General features: G+C 42.9%; 1 protein-coding gene across 1 annotated transcript; it reads left to right on the top strand.

Annotated features, from left to right (window-relative positions):
* Positions 1-468: 468 nt before the first annotated feature.
* Positions 469-11283, top strand: LOC123096334 (transcriptional corepressor SEUSS). The gene is made up of 10 exons (XM_044518036.1): positions 469-805; positions 1608-2811; positions 2911-3030; positions 3215-3263; positions 3341-3555; positions 3690-3758; positions 4047-4141; positions 9202-9295; positions 9574-9643; positions 9804-11283. Exons 2-10 carry the CDS (start codon positions 1741-1743, stop codon positions 10745-10747), a joined length of 2727 nt encoding a protein of 908 aa, XP_044373971.1. The 5' UTR covers positions 469-805; positions 1608-1740; the 3' UTR covers positions 10748-11283.
* The last annotated feature ends 292 nt before the right edge of the window (positions 11284-11575 follow it).

The following is an 11575-nucleotide window of genomic DNA, read 5'->3' on the forward strand; positions in this document are numbered from 1 at the left end:
CACGGCAATTATCCAGGTCTAACCACCACCCGTGCACTCTTAACTGGAGCACAACGACTGGGTGCTGACATTCCATTTCTATACATGTTCCACGACCATGTGTGTGACAGGGGGATATCCCATGCCACACCGTTGGCCATGGCGTGGCATGGAGCACACGCACACGCTCCCTTTTTGACTTCTTTTTAACCCCAGCACACAACTAACAAAAACCCAGAAATAAAATAGACCAAACACCGAAACAAAGAAAAACACCCCCCTTAATCATACCCCCTACACCGCAGCCTCACCCCCACCCACTCACCGCCACGCGGATCCGGCCGGGCGCCGGCCCCAGCCGTCAGTGGGTGGCGCTGGGTCTCGGGCAGGTCGCGGCCTCCGGATCTTAATCAAATCGAATGGGAATTTTGACGTCCGCAAGGACGGAGTCTCGGCATTTTCCTCTTCCCCCCTCCCTCCTCCCTCTCTCTCTCTGCTGTTTCGCTTCGCTTTCTCTCTCCTTCCTCGCTTCGCCTCCTCCCTTCTACACAGAGAGGCCGAATCCCGTCGCCCGCGCTTGGGGACAGGGGGGAAAGATCTTTTCTACGAACCGGTTCTCTTCACCGGCGCGGCGGCGGACTGTACCCTAGCCGGAGCGGAGCTGCTCCGGCGCGGCGGGGGCGGGGGTGGTAGTGGCGGCGAGCGCGTTGCCGGCGGACGAGGGTTCCTACGGGCCGCGCCGCGCCGCGCGATTTAGCGCGAGTCGTCCTTCGGATCGCTGGCGGGCCGGAGCTGCGTACTGGAGCTGGCTGGTGGCTTCGTGGCGGTGAGTGCGCTTGTTTGAGTATTTTATTTCGTTTGAGCAAGCTGCCTGCGGCCTCCGGCTTCCATTGCTCGAAGCCATAGAGTAACAATTCAGCGAGAACAAAGTTGCAGATGTAGTAGATAAATAATCTGACAGCATAAACACGTACCGAAGATTTACAGCTGACAAGCAGAACAGAGTGAAATGTCGAAAATCAGCTTTCAGGGAGTTTATTTATCCAAGCAGCAACATTATGGAGCTTGCTGTGCAGTTAATCACTGACCTGGTCACCATCCCCTCTGAAGAGGTCCATACTTCAGTTGAGTTGCTCCAGCAGTTATATAGCCCAACATGATGACCAGTAACAAATCAGAGACATGACAATATTGGGATCAGATGGTAATCTGTGTTGAAAACAAGCATTGCTTCATGTCCTTCGAATTGTCTGCACAACTGCAGCCATGTCTACCGGTGCTAGTTTTTTTTTTCCCTACTTTGTGGAAATAATTGATCCAGAAGTCAATTGAGTTAGGTACATAATGTAAATCATATGTGCATTGTATAACTCTCCAGATAAACTTTGCAATTGTGCATTCAACGGATAAGTGTTTAAATGTGTCAAGTTTTCACAGAATTGATATCTTGTGTCGCTACCATCTGTTAGTCAGGCCTTCGTCACAGAATGCTTTTATTAGAAAAATTAACCACAAAAGGTTCCTGAATTTTTTTTCTTTTGAAACTGAAAAAGGTCCTGATCTTTAGAAGGCGTATTGGTCTACATCCTTGCATGTGTCCTAAAGTTGCAATCTCTGGTTGTTTACAGGGAATGCTGGCCTAATCCTGCTCAATTTTGGTGGATCTTGTGGGTATGCTGGTCTGAAAGGATGGTGAGTTGAGTGGTGACATAACCTTGGAGCGGTTTGCAGAGCTTGGAGCTCTCCGATTGCCCGCAAAGGATGGTTTCCTCGGGTCCCCCGAACCCAATGGGACCTGGGCAGCCAATGGGTGCTGCTTCTCTTCTCCGGACGAATTCCAGCCTGCTCAGTGGTGGCCAGCAGGGAATGGGTAGCGGTGGCATGCTTCAGTCACAGTCCCCATTCTCATCTCTTGTTTCCCCGCGCACACAGTTTAGTGGGAATGGCCTGCTTGGAGGGTCCTCGAATGCCTCCCCCCTGCTCAACAGGCAGTCCTTTGGTAACGGAGGGACTGTGCCGGGTCCAGGGCAAATGGCTAATGGCGGGCTTCCGATGAATACGCTTCAGCAAAGAGGGGGGCTTGATGGTGCTGGTGACTTGATTGGCATGGGTGGATCTGATCCTATGTCATCCTCCCAGGTTAGTTTGGGCAATCACCTAGGTTCAGATAACTTGCAGCAGCAGCAGCAGAAGATGGATATGCAGGATTTGCAACAGCAGCAGCAGCACCACCAACAACTACCGATGTCTTACAATCAGCAGCAATTGCCAACGCAGCCGCTGCAGCTTCATGGTACAGTGAAGATGGAGAATGGCGGCAGCACAGGTGGAGTCAAATTAGAACAGCAGATGGGACAGCTTGACCAAAATGGCCCAGCCCAGATGATGCGCAATGCTGGCAATGTAAAATTTGAGCCACATCAGTTGCAATCGTTGAGGGGTTTGGGTGCGGTGAAGATGGAGCAACCGAATTCAGATCCATCAGCATTCTTGCAGCAACAGCAGCAGCAGCAGCAGCACCATTTGTTACAGCTCACGAAGCAGAACCCTCAAGCTGCTGCGGCTGCCCAACTGAACCTTTTGCAACAACAGCGTATCATGCATATGCAGCAGCAGCAACAACAACAGATTCTGAAGAACCTTCCTTTACAGAGAAATCAATTACAGCAGCAGCAGCAGCAGCAGCAGCAACAACATCAACATCAGCAGCAGCAGTTACTTCGTCAACAAAGTCTAAACATAAGAACTCCAGGAAAGCCTGCTTCCTATGAGCCAGGTACCTGTGCAAAGAGACTGACCCATTACATGTATCATCAACAAAACAGGCCACAGGTATGTTCTTTTTGTTTGTTTAAAAATGTGTAGTTTCATGCTCCAAGCAAAAGCCATGTTCTTACAACTTAGGGCATCTACTTATTCCTGTTGATGCAGGATAATAATATTGAGTACTGGAGAAACTTTGTCAATGAGTATTTCGCGCCAACTGCCAAAAAGAGGTGGTGTGTATCTCTCTACGGAACTGGTCGTCAAACTACTGGAGTTTTCCCTCAGGTTTACTATTGCTGTTCTCATCGAATCCGTACCTTTTCCCCCTTCCGATTCCATATATTTGATTTATGCAAGTAAACTCTTCTGTTAGTTAGTTGGAGGATTTGGAGTGTCACATAGTATTTATAGTATACTTTTGCCTCCCAAATTATTATTTATAACTTCCCATATATGTTTGCACCTGCAGGATGTCTGGCACTGTGAAATATGCAATCGGAAGCCTGGCCGGGGCTTTGGTAAGCATCATTTTTATTTGTACATCTTCCTCACCTACTCGTGTTTCTAGTTTGATTTTATGTTGTCAACTTTACAGAGACAACAGTTGAGGTCTTACCGCGATTATGCCAAATCAAATATGCGAGTGGTACATTGGAAGAACTATTGTATATTGATATGCCACGTGAATCCAAAAATGCATCTGGTCAGATTGTTTTGGACTATACTAAAGCAATCCAGGAAAGTGTCTTTGAGCAATTGCGTGTCGTACGCGAGGGGCATCTAAGGATAATTTTTAATCCAGACCTCAAGGTATTGCAACTCAGTTTTATACTTTGTTTTTCTTGTCACTTATTCATCATTATGGTGGTTCTCTTATATTTTTGTTGAATAAGTGGTGGCTTTTGGACTAACATATTTCACCTGTACTTTTGCTTGTATTGAAGATTGCATCTTGGGAGTTCTGTGCTAGGCGTCATGAGGAACTTATCCCACGGAGGTCAATAATACCGCAGGTATTAAGACTTATTAGTTATTAGGTTGCATTTGGGATTGTGGTGGATTATGATAGTCCAGCTTATCCGACCAGATTTTGTTTATTTTAGTGTTTGTTTGGTTCATTTTTGCCCACTTTCATGGCTGTTTTTCCACACCAGATTATAAAATAAGCACAGTTCAGCAATTGGAGACTAAGCCTTAATGTAGAGTTAGACATGGTTTCATTTACAGCCATGGATCTTGTCTGTATACTAGATTTGGTAACGAAGGTTTGATCTATGTTTGCACCTTGATGTTTAATGCAGGTTAGTCAGCTTGGCGCGGTTGTACAAAAGTACCAGGCTGCTGCTCAAACTCCAACGAGTTTAACAACTCAGGACATGCAGAATAATTGCAACTCGTAAGGAGATTGGCCCTGCTGTGCTGTGCATAATACTTTCCTTACGTTCTTTTCTAGAGTCAAATTTGCATATTCTCTTAATGTATAGCTTTAGATGTATTGGCCACCATGGCGAGTCGGGAGCCAATACATATACATGTGATACCTCATTCTAGCCATCCAAAGTTTTATGGCTATTGTAGTTGATTTGGTTTTAGCATATGGCCTTCTGTGACCAAAGCATACCAACTGAGTTTACCATCCTAGACAAAGCATGGATGAAAATGTTAGGGTTCTGTGAAGCTGGTCTCTGGGACCTAAGGACTTACATTGTCAGAGAATTGTCCTTGTTGAGTGGAACATGTCTGGTTAGGTGGGCTTGAGTGAGCTTACCCATTGCCTGGTTTGCCTTGCAAAAACATGAGTTGGTAATTCGCCCCAATCTCAGTACACTTTTTGAGTTGACCCGGCTGATGAGCGCTCATGATTCAAGAAACAATTGTTTCAAAAGGGAGGGCAACTATTGCACACCTACATGTTATAACTAGGTGCGACAATCATCCAGATGGTCTCCAAGTCCACATCATCTAATCCTTCCAAATTTCGCCCAGTTGTCCATGTCTCGAGCTTGCATAATATCATTAACACTAGATGGCTTCAGATGTGCCCTGGTGCACATATCTTAATTTTTTAATGTTGCTCATAGCTAGTCAGTTAATTGAGAATTTGAGGCTGGGGTAAATAAAGTATCTGCTTGCGGGGCTGTCCTGCAATTATGAGATCTTTCTGACTCTTTTGTTGCTTACACTGTGGCCGCATTGTTATCCTGCTAGGGGAGTATATGGTCTCATTGACATAAACTTCGATATATAATTTCATAGGAACTTTCTGTGAATGAGCTCTTGTGATTTATGAATAGGGCCTTAGCAAGCTGGCCTTCTGCCTCATTTTGCTATGAAAAAGGAAGTGAGCTTCAGGTTGTTTGCGTGCTTGCCATCTTTGTTTCATGCCAAGCGGCCAGTGAGCTAGGCCTGAGGAGTTCACTTGCCATGTACACATGTGCCTCATCTGGCTGCAAATGGGCATAAAAGGCAAAGGCAGGAATAAAATGGCTGATTATTATGATGATATTCCATATTAGATAATTTCTTCAGGTTAATATCTATCTTTAGGCTTATAAATAATTTCTGCCCTCTATGTTGTTATACCTCTACATAAAGAGGCGAGTTTTCTCACTTCATTTATCTAGGAAAACTTCCTTATTCTATGTAAAGGAGGCATCATAGCATAGTTTTTCATTGACGTGAGGATGGTTACCTAGGGTTTAAACCATGACCACCACCACAGCTCAAGGATGGATTTTCATCTTCATGTGGACCCCAGTCTAACACATAACCAGAAAATCAGTGCATATGGTAGAAACATGATACTTCCTCTGTCCCATATTACTTGGCGCTTAAACGGATGTATCTAGACGTATTTCAGTGCTAGATACATCCGTTCGAGCGTAAAGTAATATGGGACGGAGGGAGTATTAGGGATTATCATGATTACTTCCTATATTTGATATTTCTTTGGAGTTAGTTGCTATCTGCCATTATTCTCATTTTGAGCAGTCAACAAGTAAAACAAAGAATCCACGAAAAAGGGTAAGCCAAAGGGGAAATACCGCGGTATCCATGCGGATGGGATCACATGATTGCAGAGACTGACACGTTGCCAGTTGGTTAGAATATATGATGCATATTTCAGTTTAATTGATTTCCAATAATACAATACTGTCAGATGTACCTTCAATGCACTTGGCACATGTGCAATAGATGTATTTTTGAATTTCCTGCCACCAAACAATTAACACATGCTAAGATCACCCATTAATCTCAAATAAGTATCCACTATTCAAGTAATTTTTTATGGCTTATTCAGTTTTAAAACTTAATTTGTTTCACAGATTTTGGAATTTGTATTTTTGCAAATTTTTGAAGTGGAAGTTTTTATAGCTTTCCACAAATCTAAGAGATTAAAAAAGGATTATAGGTGTTTCAGTTACATGGTACATTTGTATGTTATGTAGTATTAAATCGATTTAGTCTTCCACAACTATATTTTATTCTGAAATTTGCTGATGTGTATGGTTGGATATTTGGATTTTTTCTCCCAAATTATACAAATCTTTTGTTTCACAAAGTTCTATGTACTTCTACTAACAATACAATATTAAAAAAAAAGAAAAATACAAAACCACTTTATATTTTCACGTTTCACAGTTCCACCACATAAACTCAAATGTGACTCGATCAGTTTTATACTCAGGATTATCTTCAATATAGAATGATTATCACTTGAATGCCAACAGAATTATGTAGTAACAGACTCTCACCCAATTCGATGTCAAATTCTATGTTTCTGACCGTTACTAGTGCAAGCAATAAGACTGACATTTTTAGCCGCACTAAATTTTAACTCACTCGGCATTATCATTAATACTAATAATTGAAAGATGAGAAAGAGGGATTGGGTCTTTATATCCTGTACATGTCACTTGTATTAAGTTATGTAGTTCTGCAGTATTTACTCAAAACAGAAAAGATCCAATCCCTAGACATGCAGGGCCGTCCAGATATCGTGGTCGCGTCCGTAATGTGCCAGGTGATTTCGCTAAACCAAAGTTATTATTCTATACCCCCCTACTCCCCTAGCCCTTGCAATGCAGCTGCCTCAATGGCACTGGTATGCTGCCTGGTGCCAGGGTCCACAAGGACACATCACAAGCCTAAAAGTTTGACCCCCTCCTACACGTCAGCTGCCAGCATCTTGAAACCTTGGTAGGAAAATAATTAGCAAGACATTCCATACAAGGTCCTGTGCAGAAGATAGTGATCCCTGACTAAGTATAGTGAGTAGTTGATCTGCAATGTTTGTGTGGAAGACATGTTTATTTCATACCTAAAAAAAGAATTATTTTGACTAGGTGTGACCAATAAGGACGTTACCATTTGAGCATTCTAAATATGGCGTTTAGTCCGAGTCGATCTATCATGTTAGAAGCAGTATGTCATTGTACAGTAGACAGGTCATAGTCATGAGTACATATATTTGAAATCAACATATTGTTTGTCATGTATTCGGCTCATTACATATGTCATTTAACTCATAAAAGGAGATTCTCTGTAAAAAGAAATATAATTGAAACTACATCGGAATGAGCTGTGCTAAAATATGCATGTGATGATAATGTGCACATGTCTTTCCATTCCACTGTAATGTGTGGAGGACAATGGGTGATGTGAATCAAGTAATTAACATTGAAGGTTTTGCCATATTTTTGGCTAATTACTATAGTTGAGTTTGATGCACCAACCAACCCTGTTTGGCAATACATGCAGTTAATTTACGTCAAGGCGAATCCTCGTCCCTAAGATGTGGATTAGAATCGTGAGGTTCTGTTAGGACACAAGCTCAGGTCAATCGTCTTGCAAAATGTGCTAACATTGCGAGTGCATGCCCATTCTAATCACACCAGCACCACTCCTTTAATAATAAAATGAGCATGTGTAGAGTCTGTCTCAGGACCTCTTGCTCTTGTGCAATTCTTTCATGCGCCAAGGAACACCATTAAGAGCTTATGCTGCCAGGCAAAGTGAATAATTTAGACTCCATGTTTGTGCACTTATTACCTAACAAGGCAATCTCATCTTAGGCATGATTGTTTACCTCTTACTAGATAATTTGACTCTGCGTTCCAACGGGGGCACAAATCTTCTGTACGCAATCACTGATTTACGTGCCATTTTATTGTTACATGTGGTTACGTACCAAAAAAGGCGTACCAAAAAAGGACTTTAGTTGCCAATTGGATCAGTACTTATTGGCTTACCCAAGAAACATGATTTTATTTGGTAAGTCAGTAAGACGTGGGGCAGTTGAGGCGATTTTCAAGGGAAACCGGTTGGAAGAAACCAGCAAAACTGGAAACGGAGGAGGTGGGGTCGGGAGGGAGAGTGCGGACAAAAAAAGGAACGTAACACATAACCATACATACTTATTAAGTAGGGGAGAGAGATATCTTGATTAGCTGGAACGAACCGAAATGAATACTTGCTGATGAATGCAATGGAGATGGGATCTAGCTGAATATCTCGATGGTTCTCAGACTGTAGAACAGGTATATAGAAAAATGCAGTTGCCTAAGAAATGATTTTCATTTTAGCTGAGTAGACTCCAGAGTAGATGCAAGGTACGGGATATTATACTGTGTTATGGAAACCCTGGTCGTTCGACCAGAAAGATCTTGGAGGGGCAGAGCTTTGCCCGATCTAACTGGGTTCAGCCTATGACACAAAGCTACAAAAATTCAGGAGGAATAGGATTCCAGCAATAGACATTCTAGTTTCGTGATGGAACTGTATGGTGCTAGCCTGTCCACCCTTGGTTTGGTCCTGTGCCAAAAGGACATGTTAGGTTTTATTTATGCGTGTTAAGCAAGTCCAACCAGTGAGCCTAATTGGAGAGTCCGCAACAGAGCCACTGGTTAGAATAGCGGACAGGTGAATTGGAAGCTTCACTGGGTAAACCGGTCTGGTTTCAGTAACTATGATATCGTGTGGCGGAGTACGCTCAAGAAGATGCTTCACATGTATTTTGTTAGCAATTAGCAACATACTATTTTGTGTTATGTTTCCAATTTACTATCGGTTGGCAACAGCCGACCATATATTGATGTTCAAGAAACATCAAAGGTTCATAAACATATAGAAGCCTGATATGAACAATGGGTGCTTTGTGTTGAACATCTTTGCTTTGACTTCAAGAACATTATGTTTTGCTTCCCTTTTAATAACTCTCTCTCTCTCTCTCTCTCTCTCTCTCTCTCTCTCTGCAAGAACTTATTATAGTTAACAAGTATTGATAGTTAACAGTGTATGCTGTTTCAGGGTTGCATGTTATTCATAGCGTTCTTACTTTGCGTGCTGACTGTTTTTTAGTAACTATTACCATTCACCAACTCAATGTTTCTTTTAGTAACTAGTATTTTTTTAGTCCATGCAATCCGTACTCATGTGTTAATCCTGTTTCATTAGGTTTGTTGCATGTGCCCGCCAACTGGCTAAAGCTCTGGAGGTGCCTTTGGTAAATGATTTAGGATACACAAAACGATATGTCCGCTGCCTTCAGGTATACTATGGTCTGATACCTCCGTCCGGAAATACTTGTCGACGGAAATACTTGTCGGAGAAATGGATGTATTTAGACATATTTTAGTTCTAGATACATCCATTTTTATCCATTTCTCTGACAAGTATTTTCGGACGGAGGGAGTAGTTTCCATCCACCTGTTATAATTTCTAAGCTCCCATCATTGTTAGAATTTCTGCGATTGTTTAGGTTTTGTAGGTATGATTTAAGTTGATTTTTGTTTCTACTAATTTCATGTGATTCATTGATATTCCCAGATTGCAGAGGTGGTAAACTGTATGAAAGATTTGATTGACCACAGCAAGCAGACTGGATCTGGACCAATCGGTATGACATTTTAATCTTTCCCTTGTGGGGATGGCTAGGAACTTGGTTTCTGTGAATTTTCTCTAATTCTGGGTCACAAAGAACAGTAGCCTGTTGGGGTGCTATTTGCTGTTTTATGTGATTTGGTTATCTGTAACACCCACAGTTATTTCTATTTCAGATAGCCTGCATAAATTTCCTCGGAGGACTCCATCAGGGATCAACCCTCTTCAACCACAGCAGCAACAACCTGAAGAACAGCAATCTGTTCCGCAGAGTTCAAACCAGAGTGGCCAAAATTCTGCCCCTATGGCTGGTGCGCAGGCTTCTGCCTCTGCCAATGCAGATGTGACATCAAATAATTCTCTCAGTTGTGCACCCTCTACATCTGCACCCTCACCAACTGTTATGGGGATCCTGCAAGGTTCAATTGATTCTAGCCAAGATCATCTAATGAGCAGTGCAAATGGTCAGTATAACAGTGGGAATAATGGTGCAATTCCCAAGGTGAACTCCGCAAGTTCATTACAGTCAAATCCTTCTACCTCTTTCCCTTCCCAGGTACCTATATCATCCAATAACAACATGATGCCTGCCCTTCAGAATACAAACCAACTCAGTTCCCCAGCAGTATCATCAAACTTGCCGCCAATGCAGCCTCCTGCAACTCGATCTCAGGAGCCTGAGCAAAGTGATGCCCAAAGCTCGGTTGAGAGAATCTTGCAAGAGATGATGTCATCACAAATGAATGGTGTTGGCCATGCAGGGAATGACATGAAGAGACCAAACGGATTTACCCCTGGTATTAATGGGGTTAACTGCTTAGTTGGTAATGCTGTCACAAATCACTCTGGAGTCGGAGGAATGGGGTTGGGGGCCATGGGTGGGTTCGGTTCAAATCCTACAGCTAATGGGTTGAGAATGGCAGTGACGAACAATGCAATGGCAATGAACGGGAGGATGGGAATGCATCACAGTGCACATGACCTATCACAGTTGGGCCACCAGCAGCAGCAACAACAGCAGCAGCAGCAGCAGCATGACATAGGAAATCAGCTGTTGGGTGGACTTAGAGCAGGAAATAGCTTCAATAATCTTCAGTATGATTGGAAACCCTCTCAATAGCGTGGCTGGAAACACTCAAGTTCAATATGATGATGACGCAGCTGTTCTCACTGGGCTCATCGCTTATGGACCATCAGCGTCAGCGCCATAAACTCCCCTTGGGCCAAAAGCATATGGGCTTTGCTCTAATGGTGCCATAGAAAGGAATCATAAGCAATGGCAAGCACTGAGCTGGTCACTGTTATGGTGCATCAGTTTGTTTAGCTGGTTCGCTGTGTATTATGCAACTATGACACTGAGCTACCTGCCTTGGTTATCTTACCGAAAGATAAGAGGGTTAGAATCTGCCTGCACGGGCAGCCGTCGGTACTGGTGTACGGTGTTATTTCTCACCCAGAAAAGAAGTTTTTCCTCTATTTTCTCTCTTGACGGATGACATCCAATCTATGACTTATCGTCGCCCCTTCTGTAGCAATCATATGTGCTTATATCTCTCTTTGCTTGAGAATTTTCCCTTTGTAGCCTTACTATACTCTCTGTAAGTTGCCATATTGACTGACTAGTGAAAAAGTATCAGCAATGTTTGGGAGATCTCACTGACAGAATGTGCTTTCTTCTTATACCCAAGCATCTCAACCAACTACTCCCTCTGCCCTACTCCCTTCATTCTACAATGTAGTGCTCCATTTCACAATGTTGTGCGCCCGCGATATGAATTCAATGGTATAATTTTTGCTTCCATCGCAGTCGGCCTCATTGGTTAAATTTATGGTCAAATTTAGATCTCGGGAAATAAGAAACTATATTATGGAATAGAGGGAGTATAATATAAGAGCGTTTTTGGCACTACACTAATATAAAAAACGCTCTTATATTATAGGACGAAGG

The sequence above is a fragment of the Triticum aestivum genome, chromosome 4D, assembly GCF_018294505.1.
Source record: "Triticum aestivum cultivar Chinese Spring chromosome 4D, IWGSC CS RefSeq v2.1, whole genome shotgun sequence".
Taxonomy (NCBI): Eukaryota; Viridiplantae; Streptophyta; class Magnoliopsida; order Poales; family Poaceae; genus Triticum; species Triticum aestivum.